At 39.5% G+C, this 25,897-nt stretch overlaps 1 protein-coding gene and 1 pseudogene across 1 annotated transcript in view; one reads left to right on the forward strand and one right to left on the reverse strand.

The window, feature by feature from the left end:
* Tex15 (testis expressed 15, meiosis and synapsis associated) overlaps nt 1-24,236 on the forward strand; it is a 58,239-nt gene extending 34,003 nt beyond the window's left edge. The window contains exons 4-9 of the mRNA XM_051169406.1: nt 741-978; nt 4,744-4,890; nt 7,433-7,595; nt 10,846-17,888; nt 19,825-19,877; nt 22,566-24,236. Coding sequence (XP_051025363.1) covers nt 741-978; nt 4,744-4,890; nt 7,433-7,595; nt 10,846-17,888; nt 19,825-19,877; nt 22,566-23,949 — 9,028 coding nt within the window. The 3' untranslated portion in view covers nt 23,950-24,236. The remainder of the gene's footprint in view (nt 1-740; nt 979-4,743; nt 4,891-7,432; nt 7,596-10,845; nt 17,889-19,824; nt 19,878-22,565) is intronic.
* On the reverse strand, nt 5,083-5,183 carry LOC127210386 (uncharacterized; annotated as a pseudogene).
* Nucleotides 24,237-25,897: the final 1,661 nt, after the last annotated feature.

The raw sequence follows: 25,897 nt of genomic DNA on the forward strand, positions 1-25,897 counted from the left end.
GGCTTCCTTAGCTCATTTACAAAGCAGTGGCAGAGTAAATTCACTGTAATTCTTAAGGACCCCAGGATTTTCACACAGGTGATGAATGAGGATTGGCCACTAAAAAGAGAGGTAGGTTGTCCTTTGAAGTAACACAACCATCCCTACCAGCTGTGAGAGGTGTCTGCTGTGTGTCCCCTTCCTTGGTCACCTTAGCTGAGCTTCTGCATCAGCACTTGGAGATTCTCTTTGCACCTGATGCTATGAACTATGAAGACTTGTTTCCTTAAGGCCCAGGAAGCAGCTCTGCCAGCTCTTGATCTTCTGTCCAACCTATTAAGACTTGTGATTAGCAAAGAGGATTTTAGTTACCACATGCTTATTCACTGGGTTATCAATTTTAATGGTCTTCAAAACCAATTGTATTTTGAACCTTATTTTTCTTAAGCATTTGTAACAACAAAAAAAAAAGTGTTAGGTATTTGAGAACGAAACTCGTTATAATAAAGCTTAAGATCGTGTACTGGCTACATTTAAGAGTGTTGAGTGGATAGTAATTGTTACATCATGCCATCCAGGCTACCCATAATCCTGGACATGGGATCTTGAGCTTGGTGTTGAGATGGTTTTCAATCCTAACTGACCATCATCCTGTAAGTTAGTACTTCTCATTCTTGTCAGTGCTTTCTGCTTGCTCTGATAAGCTGAAACTGTTCTTTTTAAAGTTCTGGTTTAACTGTAAGTCATTTGTTTTTACTTAGGTCAGAAATGCGTGAGAGCGGGAGACATGGCAGAGAACTGGAAGAACATTTTTGTTTTTTGGGCCTTCCTCAAAGTGATGTGGTAGACATTTACCAGAATGGGCTCAGTGCCAGGGCATCTGCACTGAAGATACTCGGGAATCCTCTTCTTGGAGTTTATTTGTTCAGACATGTTGATGTTGCTCTGAATTATGCTCTGAGTCAAAATGCTACTGTAGAAAGCATCATGATTTTTAAGGTAGGTAGTAACCTAAAACATAAGTATAGGAGTGATTTACTCTCAGACCGCATGGACATAGCTTGCTTTCAGTTTAAATTATAAGTAGGATTCCATAGTTAGTTTGTCGTCCTTTGGAAATCTCCCTTGGTCTTTGCTCTTTACCAACTGCGCCACAAAGTGAAACTTGAGATGCACAAAGGTGGCACTCAGCATCATTGTCTTCCCAACACAAACTTTGTTCTGCAGCCATTATCCCTCTTTTAACTTTTTTGTTATACTGTAGCACCATAGTGGTTTGTGTCTCTGGGCAATTAAAATAGGATTGTGGCATAAGCTAACTTTATTAAGCCATTTCAGTCTAATACCAATGTGCCAATGCCATTATTTTTAACAAATGTGCCATACTTATATAAAATAATTTTGCAAAGGGTAGAACAGGGTCTCCGAACAGAACTTGTGTGTGGAGAGTATGGTTTAGAGTAAAACATAACAGCCATCTTTAAAGTATCCACTTAGTGTTTTATGGTGGAACTGTCAGGTATCTTCTCTGCACTATGACAAATCCATTATCAGTAGATGGACAAGCATTTTGCAAAAGATAGCTTTACTTTTATTTTACATGTATAGCTGTTTTGCCTGCATATATTTAAGTGCACCAAATGTGTGCCTGCCTGCAGAGACCTGGATCCTTGTGAAGTAGAGTGGCGGTGGGTTGGGGGCCACGTGTGGGTGCTGAGAGCTGGACCTGGGTCCTCTTCAAGAGCAGGAAGTGCATTTAACCACCAAGCCGTTTCTTCAGCTTCTGTGGAGCATTTTTAAAGGCTTATGGAAATGTTTATACAGTCATTTGATTTAAAATAGTATATGGCTCAAGCATGATTGTATACCAAGCATGTGGAAGGTTTAGGGCCGGAAGGTTAAAGACCACTCCCCTGGGTTATACAGAGAGTTATGGTTGCCTGCCATACCAAAACCCTGTCTTAAAAGACCAGACACTTACACGCTGTTGGTAATTACCAAGGTGTTGTAAAATATGTAGACAAAGAAAAGCATGGATTAGGACTGAGGAGGCGGAAAGTCCTCAGGCTGCTGTAGCAGGGTCTCCAGAGCCCAAGGGAAAAGCTGGATGTGACCCCAGTGCTGTGCACGAGGCTCGCTCAGACTTGCTGGCCACCAGCCTAGCCCTAGTTTCAGTAAAAGACCCTACCATATTCCAAAGGGGTAAGTCTTCCTCAGTCCCCCTCACAGAGCACATAGTGTGTGCACAAGCCCTTCTACGCACACATACACAAGACCAGAAGTGTGCTAGGGCATGCTCAGTGGTAGAGTGCTTGTCTAGTATCCATAAAGTCCTGGGTTAGAGTTCCAGCACTGAAAAAAAAAAACGAAAAGCAGGAGCCAGGTGGTGGTGACAGTGGTGATGGTGGCGCACACCTTTAATCCCAGCACTCAGTAGTCAGAAGCAGGCAGATCTCTAAGTTTATGGACATCCTGGTCTCCAAAGTGAGTTCTAGGCAGCCAGAGCTACACAGAGAAACCCTGTCTCCAAAGAAAGGAAGGAAAGAAAATACCCAGAAAATTCTAGAAAGGCATGCACTCAATTGTCAGTAATAAAGTTTTGAGTTGGTATAGTTCAGTGATAGAATATTTTCCTAGCATGCATACGTCGACTCTCACCGCCATCCTGTGCATGCATGCATGAGTGCTTGTGCTCCAGCCCCCCACACACACTCGTGTTCACACACACACACACACACACACACACACACACACACACACACACACACCATGAATCTTTCTAGTTCTCCAAAATGCGTTTGGAAAATGCTGTAAGTACATAAATATGTTTTACAAACTTTACTGTTTTAGTAAAATACAATAAAATGTCCTCTCAGCAGATTTTTAAATACAGTCCAGTAGCTTCAAATATACTCATATTGCTGTTCAATCCTCACAATCCATTTCCTCCAGAATGCATTGCATCGTCAAGCAAAAATACTATATTTATTAAACAATAAATACCATCCCTTCTCCCTCCAGACCTTGGAAGTCAGCATTCTACTTCTGCTTACAGTAGTGTAACTGTTGTGAGTACTCATGGGAGTGGAGTCACTGAAACTGTCACAGCGCTTAGCCTGTGCTAAATGTTTATCCCTCTGTCAGGTTTTCTTTTTTATAAGGTAGACGCACCATATTTGCATTCTCGTTCATCTTGACTGTTTAAACTAAGCACTATGACAACAGGTATACAAATATTCCTTAAAAGCCCTTTGTTTGCGGTTGGGGAGTGCCTCAGCTGTTAACATGTTTGCCATGCAACCATGAGGAACTAAGTTTGGATCCCCAGCATGCATGTAAAAGATGTGGAAGATCACACGTAATCCAAGCTCTGCGGAGATGGAGTCTAACAGAAGGGTTCCTTGGGCTTGCTGGCCAGCGAGACAAGCCAAAGCAGTGAGCTCCATGCCCAGCGAGAGACCCTGCCTCAATACAGTGAGCAGGCATCCTTATCTCTGTCCTACACATGACTATGCACACAGCCACATGCATATACATACCACACCAAAAAAAATCCTCCACTTACATTTCTTTTTTATTATATCTATGTATTACCTATAATAGTCAGAGGGTAGCGTGTGGGGGTCCAGTATCTCCTCCTACCCTGTGGGTCCTATGGTGGCCATTAGACATAGCAAAGTGCCTTTACTCAATGGACCATCTCACTGGCCCTCCGAGTTTTGTAATATGCCTGATGTGGTATTTCTGGACCATGTGGTAATTCAAATTTAATTCTGAGGAATTACTACATAATGTTTTCTAACAGCAGTGGAGTGATTTAACTAACAGGCAGTAAGGAGACCAAGCACAAAACCTTGAGCAGCAACTTCCAATTCAGGCAAGAATTGAAAATTAGCTAATTAGATACAGTTTTTTAAGTCAGAGGCATGTACATTTTACATGTTTTGCTGTGTAATGCCCTGATGTCCCGAGAAGCACCATTAGTAATTATCTCTCTCCACACACACCTGCCTCTTTTCTCACATCCTCAGAAAATGTGTATGTTAAACTCTTGGTGTTTAGTGTGGAGAAATTTTAAACCATTACATAGTGAAATCTGCATGTTTTGGCATCATGAGTTCTTAGCCGTTATTCTTAAAAAGACTTCTTGTATTATCACACTATTTTCAGTACTTGAATGTTTAACTTGTGTAATTTTTTTTGTTTATACACTTAATAGTAATTTAATTTCTCAGTCCTCTTTGTTGAATAATCTGCCTCACTCACTTTATTCAGTGGTCTTTTTAATTACACGCCGTACATTGGGCCTCATGACACACCTATCATCCCAGCGTTTGAGAGGCAGAGACAGGAAAGCTGTCACAAGTCTGAGGGGAGCCTCACCTACATAACATGTTTCAGAGTAGCTAGAGCTTCATCAGGGAGAGCGCCTCAAAAATCCAAAGCAGAAAATAAAACAAACACACTGTTATATTTTACTGTCTAGATTTATGTCACCTGGTCTCTCCCACTATTGTCTATTTCTAACTCAAATATTCATAGTCTTTCACATACACTTTCATAGTAATCTCATTTCTAAAAGTGGGTTTTCTGAAATTTTTATTAGAAGTAATTTTAATCTCAGAGTTTAATCTGGGAAATAAGTGGTGTGCCTCCGACGTTAGAACATCCCATTCATCCAGGGCATGGATTAACAGTTTTGTCACTGCATCACTATTAAAAGCATTAGACTTTAAAGTTTGTGTATTGTCTTCTGTTTTTTAGGTTCTCTTTGGAAAAGTAAAGAAAATGCATCCTTCTGTGGATAAAAGCAAAATTTCTCTTGATCCTTCTCCTAACTTTGATTGCCATATGTCAAGAAATATGCCTTCTCTGAAAGATGCCCTTGAGCTACAAGCCTACAATTCAATGGTATGTTCATGCTAGGCTTCCTTGATACCTGAAAGACCCAGGCTGAGTACAGAAACCATTTAGATGCCTTAAACCTGATCCCTAAGTTGGCTGTCAGCTTCTCTTTCTTTTTTTTTTTTCCCCCTGTTTTTTTTTTTTTTTTTTTTTGTTTGTTTGTTTGTTTTTTGTTGTTGTTATTTTGTTTTGTTTTGTTTTAGTATGGAATGCTTCATGAATTTGCGTGTCACCCTTGCGCAGGGGCCATGCTAATCTTCTCTTTCCAATTTTAGTATCTGTGCTGCTGAAGTGAGCACGTCAGCTTCTCTTTTAAACAAGACTTCACAGTGGCATAACTACAGCCAATCATTTACACTCAAAGTTACTGAAAGTAAATTTCAAATGTTTCACCACTAAAGACAGTGATGAGAGGGGTAAGGTGGTGGATACTGTGAGGTTCTGCGCTGTACATACATAGTGGGCTTGGTAGATTCCAATCCTGTGAGATACCCTGTTTCAAAAAACAGAAATGACTGGCACTGAGGAATGACACCCGAGAGTGACTTCTGGCCTCCACATGTACATGTTATTACATATGTGCATACAACAACTAAAATTCACACTTATAAGTATGTCCAGTTATGATGTATCATTTAAAATATGCTAAAAATAAGATGATTTTGAATAATATTGATTTCTTATACTTCAGAAGAGGAACAAAGGAAAGCTTTGCAAGTTCACCATTAATTAAGTAAAAGAGCACTTTTTATTATATTTTGCTTAATACTTTGTAGCATTTTAATAGAACATTATATTATGTATAAGTGAAAATAAGTCTTCCCTTAGAAGTGTAAATGTGCAGAATGGCTAAGATCAAAAACTTAAATGACACCACATGTTGGCGAGGATGTGGAGAGAGAGGAACACTCCTTCATTGCTGGTGGGAATGCAAACTAGTACAACCACTTTGGAAATCTATCTGGCGCTTTCTCAGAAAAATGGGAATAGGGCTTCCTCAAGACCCAGCTATCCCACTCCTTGGACTATACCCAGAAGATGCACTACCACACAACAGGGACATATGCTCAACCATGTTCATAGCTGGTACATTTACACTATGGAATACTACTCAGCTATTAAAAACAAGGAATTTCCGAAATTTGTGGACAAATGGATTGAACTAGAAATTATCATAATGAGTGAGTTCACCCAGAAGCAAAAAGAGTTAAATGGTATATACTCACTTATATCGAGACAGTAGCCCAAGGGGTACGTCCCCATGGAAAACTTTACCTATCAGGAAAGTGGGTCAGAGGGGAGGACATGCTATTGAGACTTTAGGTGTGAGAAGCCTGGGAGAATGAGGAAATAGAAGGATCCAGAGGGTCCTGGAAAACTACAGGCGGCTCTGGGCCCTAGGGTCCTCCTCAAACTATGACACCAGTCAAGGAAAATATAGGCAGTAAACTTCGAACCCCTACCCAGACTAGCTGATGGACAGGACATTCTCCACCGTTAAGTGGAGAAGGAGATCTGACTTTCACACAAACTCTGGGGCCCCATATTTGACCATGTCCCTTGGATGGAGATGCCTGGTGGCACTCAGAGGAAGGATAATAGGTTATCAAGAAGAGACTCGATACCCTATGAGCATATACAGGGGGAGGAGGTCTCCCTCAGTCACAGACATAGGGGAGGGGAATGGGGGGGGAAGCGGGAGGGAGGGAGGAATGGGAGAATACAAGGGATGGGCTAACAACTGAGATGTAATTTGAAGAACTAAAGAAAAAAAAGTGTAAATGTGTTTCCACATGTGAAAAGTATTGATATTTTATTATGTCTGGCTTGAGATAGGTTTCAGGACATATGCAACACATTTCACTAGAAAATAGTACTTATTTTAAAGCAGCATTGTGCTTCTGTCAATATCAGTAGCTTCCAAGTAAAAATATGTAGTGGGAGGAAGAAGAGGAAATTTATATATTCATAACAAAACAGGGGTTAAAGAAGGTGGAGAGATAGCTATGGTTTTTGCCACCTCAAAGGAAACAGCAAGAGACAGTTAAAGAAAAGCTTATTTAGCAACACAAAGAAAGCACGCTAAAGAGATGGGCTGGGCTGGAGGGTCCCAGGGTGGGGCAGCAGTACAGGTGCTGGGTCCTGCATTGTGGGTTTTTAGTTTTGCAGTAGTTACAAGGTAAGCACCATATTCATGGGATAAACAGTTTTTCTCCCTAATCATACTGGAACCCTTCATCAAAATTACGTAGTAAATGGTTTGTCATGAAGCCATGGCTCTTCAAGATGCAGACCCTCTGTCGGTGTGTGGGGGGAAACAGCCTAGTGCCTTAGGTTTTGACAGAAAAGGAACAACCTGTAAGCAGCCTTGAGGACATTTAGCATAACATAAAGCCGCATTCTGACTGTAAGAGGCGGGGTTACCAAGATATAAGTAGCAGGGTTTTGGCTAACTTTCATCTAGCTCCTTGTTGATAGTTCGTGGTACTCTAAAGAAAGCTGGGGCCAGAGTTTTTATATAATAATTTGATTTTCTTATGTCTTTCAGGTGTACGTCTATGAATACGATGTCTTTTTGAGACCAGTAGATAAACCTAGGCAGTGTCTTCCATACGCAATAGTAACAGTAAAATTTATTGGTAAAAAAGCAGGAAATGGACAACTTATGACATCGCTGAGATTCCCCTCCACAGGGTTTCCTAAGAGGCTTGGTAAGATGTGTACAGTATCCAGCTGTGCTGCTCTTAAATTCCTAGTGTTCTCACACATTGTCAGCCTCTAACAAAGACAGTGGCTTTACCTGTCTTCCATTTTATAGATCTAGGATCATATGCACATATTTTACCACTTTGGCTTTGTTATATGTTCGTGTAACTTTTCTGTATTGATTACTATAACAGCAATTTGTCCATTTTTATGGATGGATGGAGAGTCTTGTGTGACTATACTATTGTATTAGGAAAATTTAGGTACCATTGCCACTTCTTATTCCACACTGGTATTTATATAAGGGTCTCAGTGCTATTATGCTAGAGTGTTACTGTGGAATTTGTATGAACACTGACACTAGAGATGATGTCATGTGATTTTCTAAAGTGGTTGAATCAAGTGCATTAGGCTACATAAAGTTTTAAAAGTTATTTTTATTAGTCTAATGATTAGTATATATTGGCTCATTTTGTTTTTAATTTTTCCTTAATGCTACTAGAATCTTATCATCTTTGCCAATACTTAGTTCCATCAGACTTTTTCATTTTTGTTTTTTGTGTTGCTGTAGTAAATTACTCCCGATTTTAGCTTTTGTCCAAATACTAACAAGATTAGGGCCTCTTGGTAGATTTATTGCACGCTTGAATTTTCATTTTGTGTGTGAGAGAGAGATGTATATATTTCTATGTGTGTGTGGTTCTTTTCTATATGCTGTGAGTGTCCCGGTGCCCATGGATTATGCATGCTGAGGTCAGAGCAGGGTGTCCAATGTCTTTGTCTATTATTTCAAATTGCCCTGACGCAGGATCTCTTACTGGATTGAAAGTTTATTTTACCAGCTAGGCTGATAATCCCTCTTGGGATTGCCTATCTCCGCACCCTAATGCTGGGGTTACAGTGGTGCACAGCCATTCATGGATGCTGGAGATTCAACACATGCTTTGAGTTGCCACAGCACCAAAGAACCGCTTCTCTAAAACTTCTAGTCCAATTCTTTTGTTTTTCTTTTTTTCTTTTTTTCTTTTTTTTTTTTTTTTTTTTTTTTTTTTCTGAGACAGGGTTTCTCTGCGTAGCCTTGGCTGTCCTGGACTTGCTTTGTAGACCAGGCTAGCCTGGAGCTCATAGAGCTCTGCCTGCCTCTGCCTCTCTGAATGGTTGGATTACAGACATGTGCTACCACACCCAGCTTCTGGTCCAGTCTTTTACCCACATATTTTAATTGAGCTGAGGTTTCTTTTGTTTGTTTGTTTGGTGAGAGCCGTTTTATATGTCAGCAATTGGATCTTGGATCTTGAGAATGTTGAAACTGTTTTCTCTAATTTAGTGGGTTTTGTTTTGTACTTTTTATTTGTCTTTCTGCCATGTGTTTTCTTAAACCACACTCTCACTTTGCAACCCAAACTCATATTACAGGTGACCTGAACTACACAGTGATCTCGCTGCATTACCCTCCCTGATTGCTGGAATTAGAGGTGTGAGCCATCACACCTGTGATAAGATACATTACTATATTGAGATAACTGATGTTAAATCTCTCTTACTCATGAATGCTTTCCTAAGTAAATGAAGTCTTTAAAAAGTTTATAGAGCCAGGCACACACTTTTAACTCTAGCATCCAGGAGCAGAGGCATGCAGATCTCTGTGACTTCCAGGTGAGCCAGGGCTAATAGTGAGACCCTGTCTCAAGAAAAAGAGAAAAATAAAATACTTTGTAGCTTCCTTTTACCATTTTGGTCTTTCCTTTCTGGAAACATCCTACTTTCCATTGGCATAAACCAATTGTCTTAAAGAACACTTTATTACAACTCCATTTTGCCCACTGGTCTGGAGTAATAACCCTGTGTGATGTCAGTCAGCTGCAGGCACTCCAGGAGCTGCTAGTGCTCTGTCCCCATTCTTTAGAGTCAAGCTGTAAACATCTACCACCATACCTATCTCTGAGAATTTTGTTGTCTTCAATTGATTCTGTACATTAATTTGTAAAATGAAAAAGACACTACTAAATATTTTAATTTCTTAACATTTTAATTTTGTAATATTTCTACAAATTTCTAAATGTCTTTTAATAAATATTGCTGCACTTTCAATAAATGTACTTCACTTTTGTTATGGAATAGTTTTCGTGTGTGTGTGTGTGTGTGTGTGTGTGTGTGTGTGTGTGTGTGTGTACTATGTTGTGTTTATATACTTAGCAGTTAGTGGATATCTGGTTGTTTCCAACTTTTGGCAGGTATGCATAATAGTATGATTGTGTACTAGTTTTCAAGTGAACATGTGTTTTCATCAAATTGACAGGTCATTGTATACAGCTATAAATCTATGGAGGAACTCTCCAGACTTTTTTAAGATGGTCGCATCATTTGCATCCATAGTTTGAGGCCAGCAATTTCTTAGCATTACAGTTTCTCCACATACTTGTTAATACTTACTGTTAGCTGATTTTTTTTACTGTAACTATTATAGAAGGCATATAGCTTTCGCGTTTCCTAGAAGGAAAAGAAGCAAGGTAGAAACAGTTTTGCTTAGTAGTGCATAGGTGCCATGAAATATTGAAATGTAGTATAAGTGATAGTTTGTGACAGAAAAGCGCTTTCCAATTTAACATTTCTTTATATATATTTTTTACAACGGGGTAGCCCAGGCCAGTCTCACACTTAGTAGCCAGAGATGACCTTTAACCTCAGTCTCCCAAATGCTGGAATTACAAGGGTGTATCCTCACACCTGATTTTTGCAGTGCTGGAAATTGAGCTCAGAGATTCCTGCATGTTAGCTGATAGTACAGTTAACAACTGAGCTATAATCTTAGCTTTCTGTTTTTTATTATATATATTTATGTATTGTATTAATGTAATTACATGCATTCTAGGCACATTTATAAAGTTCCTAGGACAGCATATAGGACTTAGTTCTCTCCTTCCATTGTGGGACTTCCAGGGACCAAACTCAGGTCATCAAGTTTGGCAGCAAGCATTTTTACTCATTGAGCCATCCCATTGGCCTCCCTGGCTTTCTGTTGTAATATTTCTATTTATTATTTATCAGAATTCACTTCTTATCAAATAGGGGTTTTTTTTTTCTTAGTTAAGTTTGCTAGACTAGGGCCGCATTTTACATTGCAACATTTTTCTTACTTACTGATTCATATTCTCTTAACCTCTCTGTTTTTTGTGCTAAGAACAGATAATCACCACTGGATTATTAAGTGAACTCAGTTAAAATTACTCATGACATCTTTATTATTTCCCACAGAAAGAACATGTTCTCTGAATAATTGTACAGTTGCCAAAAGAATTGGAAAAGGAAAAGATGCTACAGTCATCTTTGAGCACTTCAGGAAGCCTGCCCATCCGTCTGTGCAGGAAACTTGCCCATGTAAAGCACTAAATTCAGAGATGGGTCCTTCCAACTCAGATACTTGTAATTCTTATGGAAACGTACAAAATGGAAACAGTTCTGTGCTTGAAGCAGACAGCAGACAGACAGAAAACTCATCAGAAATGAGAGATGCTTCTCAAGTATATACACACGACTCAGGTCTTTCCTGCGTGCCCACTGATGACACAGCAAGTGGGGATGGTGGCATGTTCAGTGTGACTTACCTTAGAAATATTTTAAATACTATTTCTGTTGCTTTTCCTTTTCAAACCAATACCGCCTCAAGTACAGTTATTACTTCAAAGTTCATTAAGGATCCCAGACTGATGAAGAGAGAACAAAACATGAGAACACAAAATAATACTTCAGGTCTGAGTGATGTTTTGCCATTTGGTAAGAATTTGGATCATGATAATTCACAAATGAAGCCGACTAGTTCCATCTCTTCATCCGAAGTCACCTCTGCTGATCACGCTGGCGCTAATTACTTGGATGCCCCTTGCTTCAAATTCTCTTCTGAAAGTTCACACACTCAGACTTACAGTACTGGCTCAGAGGACTATGATTTTATGGCATCTAGTAAAGTTGCCATTGCAGAACAATGTAATGAGAAACACAGGTTTTCCTTCCCCAGTTCTTTATCAAACGAATTTTCAGATGTTGGGAAACAAAAGCACAGGGAAGAAAAGGCCCAGAGGGTCCAAAAGAGAAGCAGCACCCCAGTTTTAACTGAGCCAAACAGTGAGCCACGCAGCTCCTGTGAATCAGAAAATACTTGTGGCAAAGACTCTCAGAATCACATCTCTCCAGAATCATGGCCTTCTGATTTAAATACTGTATATAAGGCTGATCACCAGGTGTCTACACTCTTCCCAGACCAGGAGAAAGGAAACCTCTGTGAATACATGCAAAATACCGGAACGATGAGAACCTCCATCAGCCCAGAGGACAGTTCTAAACATAGAGTCAACCAGACTTGGTGGAAAGAAACTGTCAGTTATTTTACTAATGAAACCCAAACTAGCCCAGTTGATCAGTGCAGTGCATTACATCAGGAACACAAAGAAGGTGGAAATCTTAATTCTTTAATGGGAAATTGTGAAAAAATACCAGTTACTCATAAGCTACAAATGCCCAGATCGCCCATGTCTACCACAAGGGGTGAAAATGAACTGGATCGTGCAGCATTGGAATTAGAGTGTAATCTTACTCCACATACACAGTGTCTTTCACAAAAGCATCCTCAATACTCACTAGAGTGTGAAGATAATATTCATACGAGATTTGCCATGGCTCAAGGGCTATTAGATTTGACAGCAGAACAAAATAGTCAGAACTTTGCTACCGTGTTCACTGATGCTTTCCATGAAGCAAAAGATGATGGTCCCCTGGCCAGAGGACAACTCACTACTGGTGGTGGTATGCCATCTCCCGCCATGGACATGTCTCTTGATAGTTCAGGCTGCAGCAAAATTGGAGAATATATGTGCATCCAGAGGGAAAATGAAAATGAGGCAGTGTCTTATAACCTTCAAAAAGAAGAAGCTTCTCATATCAAAGATGGTGTACAGGATCACAGCCTTTCTTATGACGCAGAGTTGAGCTGTGATCCAGACTTGAAAATTAATTTACAGGAACAAAGAAATTATGAAAATGCAAATAATGCTCAAGAGAAAGATGATGCTTCTTTGTTTGCTGAATGCAACACAGATAACATAAATGGAAGTAAGAAGCAAGATTTTCATTCAAATGACCTTTTCACCAATATTGTTGAAATGAAGGAAATTAAAAGTAACACCAAAGCAGAAATTTCGAATTTTGAAGGACGCTTCACATTGAACTCAGTCCGGGGAAAGAAAGGTAGCCCAGCAGAAACGGCGTCATCAGAGAGCAAAGATAGTGTGGGTGCTGTGAAACAAAGACATGCGCCAAATGACGGAAGAAGTGCAGAGAACTTGGTGCTCACGTTTCCAGAAATTGAAGGTTCCACAGTACATGGAGCCTCAAATGCTACAAAACAAGTCGTTGGTACTGCTGCTCTCACATTAAGCACGAATCATGGAGATCATCAATACCAGCTGAAAGAAACATGTTCCCCTGAGAGCTCAGATTTTGGTTTAGTAAAACGTAGCATCTCTGATTGCAAAACTGGCCCTGATAAAGATAAATTGCAACACTTCGAACAGTCAGTTAATGAGAATTCAGTTCTTCAAACTTGTGAATTGGGACATGAAACTGAAGTAGAACTTGAAGAATCTGGTGATGCTTCTTTATTTCAACAAAATATGCGTAGCCATAGCGATGTTCCTTGTGACGATTTTGATATATACGAGTCTCTAAAATCGCGTATTGATTGGGAAGCCCTATTTGGAAACACTAGTGAAGAGATGGAAACCTCGAGTTTTGCGAGAAGAGAGCGCACTGATCAGCATCACGCTCCAGAATGTAACTCTGTTCCTTTCTCTTCCAAAAAAGGAAAGAAAAAAGAGCTCCACAACCCAATTTTTCTTCCAGATCTACAAATTACAATTACAAACTTCGTTAGACTAAGAATCAGCCCCACTGATAATTCTTTAGATAATTTTCACAAATGCGCATCTGAACCCACACAGCCAGCAGCTAATAAAGAGGAGAAAGCCTGTGGATTTGGTGTTTACTCTCAATCTTCTGGAGAAAATTCCAGTTTTTCATGTAATAATAAGTTTGGTAATTCGGTGCAAGAATCAGGACATGGGAGCAAGTCTGGAACCTCTTATCGGTCCAACTCAAGTGATAATACACATGTGAATCATATATCTGGAAAACCAAACAGTGACTCTTTGTCTGCTGCACCATCTGTCACAGTAATCAATGATAATAAATGTCCCAAAAACTCAAAGCCTGACTTTAGTGATAGTAGAAGAAAAAAGGACATGGAATCAAAAAGCAGCAAGAGAAACCTCCATGCATCTTCCAGGGGTCAGAACATCTCCCACAAGGACCTAAGGGAGCGTGAAACTCAGGAGACAAGGAAGAAGCCAGGAGGTCACGACTCATCTGACCAGTTTTTTTCCTTATCCCAAGGACGAATTAAAACGTTTTCACAGTCAGAGAGGCACATTAGGAATGTACTGAATATTCTCAATAGTGAGGCATCTTTATGTAAAAGCAAACATCTGTCCAGAAAACTGGACAAAGCAGTTCTTCACTTAAAGAAAGCGTATAGAAGACTTCATACATCTTTGCAGCTTATATCTAAAGTGGGGAAAAAGAGAAAAGGCCCATTACCAAAAGCGTACGCAATAATCTGCAATAATTTCTGGGAAAGTTGTGATCTTCAAGGTGATAGTTTGATGTCTGAAAGAAGATATTCTACTAGGCATTTTTTGTCCAAAAGAAGATATGACAGACAGGAAGAGAAAAGATTTTTAAGATTTGATTTTGATGAGTCATTGGCCCCGATATCAAAGCACAGATCTTATAGAACAAGCAGAGAGAGAATTGCAGAGTGCCTTTCAAATGGAATCATGTCTAGGCATGTTTCCAGTAGTCTTACTTTCCATGTAAGAGAATTTTGTGATGAAGAGCAACTTCCTGAATCACAGTTACCCCTAGCTTATACATCCCAGAGTATTAGTCAGTTAGAATACGCGAATAGCATTGTGGGAAGTGTAGGCTCTTCCGAACTTGAGCATTTTTCTGAAACAAGTGGGTATATGCTTTACCCAGAAGAAACACTAACTGAAAAAGAGTATCAGACTGATAGACAGATGTCTAGTAGTGACTATGCAAAGCTTGAAAACCATTCAACACACAATACTATGGATATGACAAAAGAATATAGTTCTGAAGATAAAACAGCTGTATGTGAAAGCAATTCAGTGTCTTTCAGTTTCACAAAAGAAAACACAAGTTATAGTCTAGATAACAGCTACGATGCAACTTGTATAGCTAACACTGACATACTTGTTTCAGGTTTAGACTCAAACAAGAAGCACTTTTTAAATGTTGATATCTATGAACAAGATAACCTTGTATCTGATGGTACTAGGAATGGAGAAGTGATTTTTCCTGTAGAAAAGTGCACAGTTCCTGTGGCGATCGCACCAAGCATTCCTACAGGAAATAGAGCAAGCAGAAGGTACATTGTTCCTCCTTTGTCATCAAATCTAGTGACAGCTGGTGAGGAAGACTCTCCTGTGGGGGGAAATGGACATTTCCATGTAAGTGTGAAGGAGGTGACTGTTACTAAGCGTTCTATATTGGATCTAACGTTAGGAACTGGAGAAAGTAAAAGTTGTAAGAAAAATTTAAAGGCGCTATTGTCCAATGATAGTTATTCGCTCTTAAGAGAGAATGTAAAGGTTCCTTCAAATAAATATTTGGCAAAATACATTGAGGAGGAAAAAATTAGGAAAATTGAGCAAGCAATTTACAAAAAAATGATTACTGAAGGATCAGCTGTTACTATTGAGTACAAAAGTCAAAGGAGGATCCTAAAAGAAGAATGCTTCCACGTAAACAAGAAAATAATTAAAAGCATCTTGACTGATTCTCATCTGAGCATTAAAAATTCTACCATAGAGACAATTGCTTTGAAAAACATTCCTAGTCAGCTTAATGAAAGAATGGAAGCAGGACAAATTAAAGTTAGTAGCAGCTCCCACTCTGATTGTCTCTCCAAGCCAGCCATTGCAGGAGCTAATCGTAGGCCTGCTTTACGTGAGAACTGTACAGCCACTGCTCTTCAGAAGGAATTACAAGAAGAACACTACCCAGCTGCCTGCACATCTCATGTAGCACAGCTATCCCAGATCTTACGGAGAGCAGATGAAACAGCATCTTTGCAGATTTTAGAAGAAGAGGCTCAGGCTTGTCAAAATATTCTCCCTTTATTTGTTGAAGCATTTGAAAGACAGCAAGAATGTCCAGTTAACCATATTCTGATTTCAAGAAAGCTGTTGGTAGAACAAAACTTGTGGGATAATTGTAGACTTAAATTGAAACCGAGTGCTATTGATAGTTGGGTAGAGCTTCAAATGGCAATGGAAACTGTTCAGTTCATTGAAAACAAAATAAGGTTCTTAGAAGGTAAACCAACATTCCGAAGCTTGCTTTGGTATGATGACAGCTTGTACAGCGAGCTGCTTCACAGGCCACGTGGGTATCAGCTGCAGTCTAATTTCTATCCTGGTTTTCAGGGACGACTAAAATATAATGCATTCTGTGAGTTACAAAATTACCATAATCAGTTAGTTGAATTCTTAGCAGAAGCAAAGGAAGAAGCTAATTCATACTATGCATTCTTAAAATATAAACGGCAAATCATCGAATGCAAAGCCATATTGAGGCACTATTCTGACTGCTTTGACTTTTGTCTTTCTGTTCCATTTGCCTGTGGAGTTAACTTTGGAGATAGTTTAGGAGACCTGGAAAACGTAAGAAAAAGTGCTCTAAAGCTGATCAGGATACATGGGGGCTCTGCTAAAGTCTATTCCTGTCCAGGAAAGACAGATCATTTGTGGATCATTATAGAAGTGGTCTCCTCAAAGGTTAGTTTTATCAAGAGCAGTGAAGAAATAAGTGTCAAAATCTGCCTTTATGGTCTGGAACATATATATTTTGATGCTGCAAAAAGTCTTGTATGGAAAGAAAACAGCCACTATTTCCCCAAAAGACACTCAGAAAAACACAGAGAAGTGGAGGAAATGAATGAATGTGCTTTTTCTAAGTTGAAGAAGATCTGTGGTGTCTTGTCTAAAGGTTCAAACAATGAACCAACTGGTATTGGGCTTGAAGACAATGCTGTGCTTGATTCCAGACAGTCAGCTGTAGGAAGCATACCAAACTGTAGGCTGAACAAAGCTTGGCTTTCATATCCAGATATTGGTTGTATTAGTGAGATACTGGATCAGGCTAAATCTGCAGACCCAGAAAAGTTACTGGACCTCACTGTCAGATGTACAGATCACTTAGAAATTTTAAAAAAGTACTTCCAGATGCTGCAAGAAGATAACGTAGATAACATTTTTATTACAGAAGAAAACGTTTTTGATATATTAAACAACCACACTCATGGAGCTGTCATTTTAAAGCCTGAAGCTATTGATATTTATATTGAAATTGTCATGCTCTCAGAAACAGTGCACTACCTTAAAAATTCAATAGCAAAGAAACTACACAAGCAGAGGGTTCGAGGTCTGCTCTGGTTTGATTGGTCTCTTCTTCCTGACCTTATTAGATGCCAAGAAGAAATGGCTTCCTTTTCAATTGATGACAAGCAGACAGATTGTCTTTGGAAAGTGATAGAGATTGCTATTTCTCACATTAAGAAAGAGCTGGCTATTATCTGTGAATACAGGGAAGCTGTTAATTGTTCCTACGCTCTGCGTTTATTCTCCAGAGAACTTAAAGAACTTACAGGAATTAGAAGGCTTATAACTAAATCTAAGCATTCACTTTCCACATACATTGACTTGGAGCCACATACCGCATCTGTAAACTATGGAAACACTGTGGCAGAATTAGAACATAACCACAAGCAGTTCTTTATGCTACTCAAAAACGTAATGTCTGCCCCGCAGAAAGATTTTGGAAAAATGGTCCATATTATAAAAGTTATGAAGACAATTGAACATATGAAGATGATAAGTACTAAAGGTACTAAACTGTCTGCTCATCTTCTCTTTTTCCAAATGCTGCATAACAGAAGGGAAACATTGCACCTGAACAGGAAAGAGAAGGTGGATGTGCCCGTTTCAGAACCGGGGGAGAACAGCAGTCAACCCGGGATTTCTGCGCAGACACCCTCGGGTACAGAGGGCACAGGGAAAAACACCTCAAGTGCCTCTAAAAAACGACTTGTGACAGCAGACACGTGTCAAGTCTCTCAGAGAAATGGAAATGCTGACGCTGGTTCCAGTTATAAGAAGCAAAAGGTACAAATGTCTTAAAATCAAACTTGCAAATGTTCTTGAGCACAACAAGGTTACTCTATCCAGAAAAGGAGCTTACAGATTATAAAAGTTGGGAAGGCTTTACATTCTGCCTGCTAACTATTAGTGTTGGATTAAATGACTTATATTCTTTACAGAGTTATGTAATTGAGGTACCTTGCAAGTACATAATTTTCCATATATTAGAAAGTATTTCATGAAAGAATAAAGCTTAATAGCTAGTAAGGGGGCTGTGACTGACCAATTAATTATTGAGTGGTTTCTTTGGACAATGAACTGGGTAAATCCTATTGGAATAATAGGGCAGAAATTTTCAATATATGATTATGAAAGTTACAAAAATCTTATATTAGCAACATTTATATAGTATGTAAAAATAAAAATTCATTCTTCACAAAAACCATAGGAAATATGCACTTTAGTCAACTTATTTAAAGATAAGGAGGCTAGGTGTTTATTCGTCTTTATTATACTGAGATTAGAAGCCAGACTCTGCATATGCTGGGTTAATGCTCTGTCCATGAACTTCCAGCCAACTTAAATTGGTGCCAGGAAGAATGAGGCAGGCCTTAAAGGGGGTTGCTGTGGGTCTGAGAGTGTAACACAGACCATAGCAGGCTCCAGGTCCCTGTGTTCAACAGGCTCATGCACACACACACACACACACACACGCGTGCGCGCGCGCGCGCGCGCGCGTATGTGGGGTATGAGGGGGAGTGTCCCCGACTTAAGTACAGGCCTAAGGAATTTGACCTTTATCCCTACATACTAAAATATAATGTCATGTGAGATGTGTTAGTGTTAGAGTTATGGTTTTCTTTTTGGTGATTTAAAAGGTAATGAAATTCTGAGTATACTTAGAAATGGTAATCAGCCAAGACTAGAAAATGGTGCTGTTTTTAGCAGATGAATGGAAAATACAGGCTGGCATAAGTAGAAGTGTTTCAGATTTGGCATTTTCTAGATTTGGTTATATTTGCATGCATATATATATATATATGTATATATATATATACACACACACAGATATTTTGCAAATGGAACCAAAGTGTAGACATGAAAAGCATTCGTGTTTCATACACAATGCCCAAAGGTAGTTTTGTAATCATTTTAACTTCTGCATGGACCAAAAGGTTCCTGGTGTGAACATTTCCACAGTGCTGGGTCATAGCTCAGAGCACTGGGATTTGAAGGCTTGAGGTTTGGAGTTTGGAGATTAAGAACATTCACCCTTGTATCTGACAGACAATGCTTAGAGAATTGATGGGTAGCTGCATATATATATCATACATATACACGTAAGTACACACACACACATACATTCAGTACACATAAAAAAGAAAAACTTTTTAAAGAATAATTACATATGCACTGAGTAGATGGCTTAGCAGGTCAGAGTACATGCCCCAAGCCTGACAATCCGTGTTCAACACTCAGGATCCTAAAGGAGAGGACTGAACCATGCAAGTTGTCCTTGTCGCCTGCACATGCATACCCACATACTCACGTCTGCACACAAAATAAGGTGTAATGAAATTTTGTTTCCAAAAAAAAGATGATGCTACGGTTCTTCGTGACTTGTTTGCTGACAAGGGAACAGTACATTGGTCTTGGTGGCACACGCATTTAATCACAGCACTGTTGAAGTAGAAGCAGAGGTCACTCAACCCGAGTTGCATAATAAAAGCCTGTTCACAAAACAAGGAGGGAACAATCCTAATAGACCGCAAGGGTCATCTCAGATTTTAAAGTATTTGGGAAAGAAGGATATTGCAAAATTACTTTTTAAAGAGGTTGCTGTACACATGTGAAATACTGTATGTAAGTCTAGCAGAGTCACTTTTTTGAATTGGTGAGTACAAGTTAGTTTGTCATCACTAATGTAAAACTTGGCTGTTTAATTTTTCTTTTTTTATAGGTTACCATGAAAGATGTTGGAAGCAAACAAGAAACCATATCCAAACATCCAAGGTAGAAGTTGCCACCAATCCTCTTTGCATAACAGCTAAGTAAAATTGAGCAAATAAATAAAGAACAAAAATAAAACAATTTGTAGTTCTGTATAAACTCCTGGGTCATACATGTAGCTTAGAGGACAAGCATGGGAAACATAGAAGTTTGTTTCAGATTGAGGCCTTAATGATCTTGAACTTCATTCTAAATATTGAGGGCAAATTGCCTTTAAGATTACTAAAGTTGGGGCTGGAGAGATGGCTCAGAAGTTATGAGCACTGTCTGCTCTTCCAAAGGTCCTGAGTTCAATTCCCAGCAACCACATGGTGGCTCACAACCATCTATAATGTGATCTGATGCCCTCTTCTGGCTTTCAAACACTGTATACATAATAAATAAAACCTTTAAAAAAAAAAGATTACTAAAGTTAACTGGGGCTTATATAGGAATGACTGCTAAACCAAGAAAGAAAAGTTTATATTAACAAGTATCGCTTAGCAAACTGCTTCCTAATGCATTAAAGATTGGGGCAAGGGCTCACAGGTTAAGAGCACTGGTTGCTCTTCCAGAGGGCCTGAGTTCAATTCCCAGCAACCACATGGTGGCTGATCGCCATCTTAATTGAGATCTGGTGCCCTCTTCTGGTATGCCGGTATACATGCAGGCAGAATATTGTACATGATAAATAATCTTTAAAAAAAAAAATAGGGGCAAGTAGTTGGGTGCAGTGGCGCACACCTATAACCCCAGCACTCTGGGAGGTAGAGGCAGGCAGATCTCTGTGAGAGCGAGGCCAGCCTGGTCTACAAAGTGAGTCCAGGATAGCCAAGGCTACACAGAGAAATCCTGTCTCGAAAATTTAAAAAAAAAAAAAAAATGGAAAAAAAAGTTTTAAATTGTGGATTTTACATACCAACTAAATTTCAAAACTGATTAAAGAGAAATTGCTTTCTTCTATCAATAGGAAGTTAATAGAAATGGTGTATAATTTACAGACATAAGCATTCTGTTTCATAGGAGCATTTTTTAGCTTAAAATAGGAAAAATAAGATCTCAAAGGCTATTCCTCTGTGTGTGTGTGTGTGTGTGTGTGTGTGTGTGTGTGTGTAACTTTGTAGACCAGGCTGACCTCAGAGACCCTCTAGCCTCTGCCTCCCAAGTGCTAGGATTAAAGGCATGCACGACCACGCCTGGCCAAAAGCTATTTCTTTAAACTGAATAAGGTAACTATAGAAAATTCACTAAGTTTTGTGTTTTCATTTACCTCTGTAATTTGTATTTCTGACTATCTCCATATTTTTTCCATTTTATGAAGGTTAAGTAAAAAATTATATAAAAAGGAACAAACAGCTTAATTTCTTTCTTGATTTTTCCTCTTTTAAAAAATATTACACTTGTATAATTCTTTTCGTGGCATATGTGACTGAATGGTTGTAAAGTGACGTAATAAAAACACAAGAGTACTAGAGGGAACATACACCAGCATTATTATCCTAGGCTTGTTAATCAAGTATTTGCTGCTTAAAGAATTAAACTGTAAGTCAACAACAAAAAATTAATTCTGCTACAAGAATGACACAGAGGCCTAGCTTCATAGAAATGAACATCCTCTGAAGGGACAGACCATCCTGGCAGCTGTAAGTCTCAAAGGAAGTCATCACTGAAAATAAAGCCAGAGTACCTGCTAGAAAACTCAGTAGTTTATATAGCATTAGATGTCACTAAAATGCCATTTAAGGTTATATTGGTTAAAACATGGGCCTTTTGATTTCCTCAAAGGGTATAAAGACTCTAGACTGAAGATGAAGTCCTCTCAACTCTGGAGAAATAATACCACTTTTTCTTTCTCAACATGCTTTGGCCCTTGATACTTCCATTATCGCCTAATTAAGACTTTAAAGTTAGCCGGGCATGGTGGCTCTTACCTTTAATCCCAGTTCTCTGGAGGAAGAGGCAGGCGGATCTCTGAGTTTGAGGCCAGTCTGGTCTACAAAGTCCAGGACAGCCAGGGCTGTTACACAGAGAAACCCTGTCTAAAAAATAAAAAACAAAACAAAAAACAAAAAAAAAAAAGCCTTTAAACTTAGTAAGAACACCACAGATATTAAATTGGCAAGAATTCTGAAGGTCTGCTTTCTTTATTCTCAGCAGATGAACAAACAAAAGAGTATATGTTTTAGCAAGAAAAGGGAGATGTATTTGGTCCTAGAGACCCACAACCAGTAGTTACACCAAAAGAGATGGGGACAGGGAAAAGATAGCTACTTAGGAGTAATAAAGCCTGTCAGTGGGGTTGGAAGTATATGAAATAGAAACTATATTGAGTGATTGAATAATGGGAGTTTCCTACTTTTAAAGGCTTTTTAAAGGAAATGTTCAAGACACTCGGCCGTCTTAACACGGTACCAGATGTGGAGACCATCCTCTTCAACAGGAACCATGCCTAAGTTCAGACCCAGGGAGGAAAACTGAAGGGGTTTTGTCTCTTTGGTTTGGTTTGGTTTGGTTTTTGGTTTTTCGAGACAAGGTTTCTCTATGTAGCCTTGGCTGTTCGGGACTAACTTTGTAGACTAGGCCAGCCTTGAACTGTCTGCCTCTGCCTTCCCAAGTGCTGAATTCTTATACTAAATAAAAATTTCAGATGTTCATGTTAAAATGTTATAACTGTATCTTTAAAGTTGCTTGTGTTTATATTACATTCACTAGCACTACAGGATCTCATATCCAAGATGAAAACAAAACACGATCAAATTCATGTAACACTCTGAAAAGAAACTCTGCATCTCCAAAAATGGGCAAAAGACAGAGCTCGGTACCTGGCTCGCTTTCCCCTGCTGAGCACGTACAAGACGCTTGTACACCAAAGCCAGAAAACAAGATAGAGCCAACAAACAGCTCGCCTGGTATTTTAGCCCATCTCTCTGAACAGCAGGAGCCCTCTAATGTCATAAAGAAAAGAAATGTGACATTTAGTGCTGCTGAAACAAATGTTAAGGGAGACTGTCCCTTAGTAACTTGTGACCAAAATAATGTAGATGCCACTTGCTCACCTGACAACACACCTGTGCAGAAATCGCATAAAAACTCCGCAGATCACACACAGATCTTTTCTTCAAGTTTAAGAGCAGGAAATGATGACGCTCTTGTGCTTAATGCACCCATGCTCTCAGTGTGCACTTCCTGTCCTGTGAGGGCCAGGGCCACCCATAGCGATCTTGAAATGAGTGATGCAGACTTCCAACATGGAGATAATGAAATCCTAGATTTGTCTATGAAAGACTGTACATGTACCCGCTCTCCCGAGACTGTGTGTATCCAGGACAAAACTCCTGTCCTGCAGGTAGATAAAATACAGCCTATGAAAACTGGATCAGCAGAGAAGTGTATGAAGGATGCACCACACCCCAGTACTGCACCATTTGCCTCATACAGGAACTCAGCCTGTTTTGTGACTCAAACAGCACAGCACGCCCTCTCTGAACAGGATGAAAAGACTCCTGAAGTCCTAACTCAGAAAGTTGGCACATCCTGGAGTGAACCTCCGCAGTCTGTGTCCACTGTGGTATATAATTCTTCTGAGCGTTCATTTGAGACTTCATATCCATACTATTCTTGGTGTTTTTATCAGTACAGCAGCAGCAATGGCACTGCTGTTACTCACACATACCAAGGGATGGCAACATATGAGATACAGCCACCACCACCTCCAATGCTGACTGCAGTTGCAAGTACTGTCCAGAACATGCCTTTCAATCGTTCATACTCGGAACATTTTAGTTACTTTGCTGGACAGCAACAAGCAAATGCCTTTATCCCAGGAAATGGGTACCCTCCATCTCACATGCCCGTCTCTTACAATTATCAACACCCAGTTTACTCACAGTTTGCTTCCCCACCACCAGTGCCACAAGCCCCGTATCCCTATCCCCCTAACCCAGCTGCACTTCCACACGCTCCTTGGACTTACGGTGAGTCACAAGTCTCAATGCTTGGTTCATATTTATTCTTGGTTTTATATTTACATAAATGTATACATGATGGTACATACAGGTATTTTCTTTGTAGACTTGTAGGATTGCTTCTATACTGAGCAAAGTTGAATTTTGTTGTAAGTTGTGAATCTAGTTGTCAGAAAACAGAAAATTGATGTCACTGACATGTGCTTCAATAACTGTCTTTAAGGAATAGCTAAGCAATTACAGCAAAATTCATGCAGTGGTAAAACCCATTCAAACTTGTCACACAAGTTTTTAATGACATGACAGGTTTTTTAAAACCTCACATATGTAGATAAATAGAAGAGCAAAAATACTGAAATATGCCAGCATTTTAATCCACTCTCCCGTAGCAATAGTAGGGTATGTGGAGAGGCTTTTTCTGCATGGTCTGCATTTCATACTATGAAGCCTCATTTTGAGAAAGGGAAGAAAATAATAAAAAGCAGAAATGGGAAAAGGAAAATCAACTATTTAAAGCAACCTTTTCCTTCTCCCAGTTTTCTAATGCTTTCGTATAAGTGAATGCCGCTAATTGGAGGTCCTGAAACCTCATAATCTGCCTCTTGAAATTAATTTTTTTCTATAAAGCACCTAGTTGTAAAATATCACATTGAAGCTGGGCAGTGGTGGCATAGCCTTTAGCACTCAAGAGGCAGAGGTAGACAGATCTTTGTGAGCTTGAGGCCAGCCTGCTCTACAGCGTGAGTTTCAGGACAGCTACACAGACAACCCTTGTCTTGAAAAAAATCACATAAAATACAGGTTTAAAGGAATAATGATCAAGGAGTAACACCCAGCTCTGAAATAATGGTGCTGTTAAGATTTCTGTCTGGAAACTGGGAGACGTTTAGGACCAGTCTCAGATACATATTGGCCAACTAGGATACAGACACTGACTCTAAAAAAAAAAAAATGGAAATAGGACCTAAGAAACTTAAATGCCAAATGAAAATAATTGTTCTTCGCTGGTTGTGGTGGCACACGCCTTTAATCCCAGCTGGGCATAGAGGCAGAGGCAGGCGGATCACTGTGAGTTCAAGCCAGCCTGGTCTACAAAGTGAATCCAAGACAGCCAGGGCTACACAGAGAAACCCTGTCTCAAAAGAGAGGGGGATGGGGTAATTTAGGTCACAGTTTATAGAACGCAGTCCATTATAAAAAAGTGTGACAACAGGAGCATGAAGCAACTAGTCACACTGTCTAGATGCAGGAAGCAAACAAAAAACAAAAAAAAAAACTGTTGTTACTTCAGAATGCAGGTTTTGGTGACATATTTGAAATTAACCAAAATTAAAACAAATTTTTAAGCTAGTTACTCTGCTGAAACTAGTTACACCAAAGCACCCACCACAGGTAAAATATCCTTCAAACTAAAAATAAATCATTGTTAGTATCCTAGAAAAACACAAGCAAAATTTTAAGCAGGTTTCAACCCCTTCTTAATCCTAAAAATTAATAGGTATAAGGAAGCTTATTTGAGGTATTTGTCTCAATGGAATGGAAATACTGTTGAATAGGTCCATCCTTTTCCCGCTACTGATGGGGAACCCAGCACCTTAGGCATCCTTGGCAAGTGCTCTTTCCCTGAGCTACATGCCAATCCAGTATAATTTTACTTAGAAACTTTAACCAGGAGTGATGATTTGTGCCTGAGGTCTGAGCTCTTGGGAGGAAGAGGCAGAAGAGTCAGTTCTGGGGCAAACGCCTATAAAGTGAGGCTGAAGCCTGTGTTGGCCACATGAGATACTCTTGAGAGGGGGAGGGAGGGAGGGGGGAGGGGATCTGATCATATCATCACCGTTACATTGGAGTGACTACTGACTCATTATAAACTATGTGATTCTTAGAGCCGACCAGATTCTTAAGAGTCCAGGTGGGAAGGTTGCAGACCATCGCACGTACAAGGCCAAATTAGAGTCCTTTAGCTGGCAACCAATAACAGGCTTTCCACCAAAGACCTCTTGGCACCAGAGCTCAGGAGAACAGCATTTATACAGCAAAACCCACAGTGGTGGTATTGTCGTGTTAGGCAGGAGAACA

Source organism: Acomys russatus, chromosome 27 (genome assembly GCF_903995435.1).
Source record: "Acomys russatus chromosome 27, mAcoRus1.1, whole genome shotgun sequence".
Classification (NCBI taxonomy): Eukaryota; Metazoa; Chordata; class Mammalia; order Rodentia; family Muridae; genus Acomys; species Acomys russatus.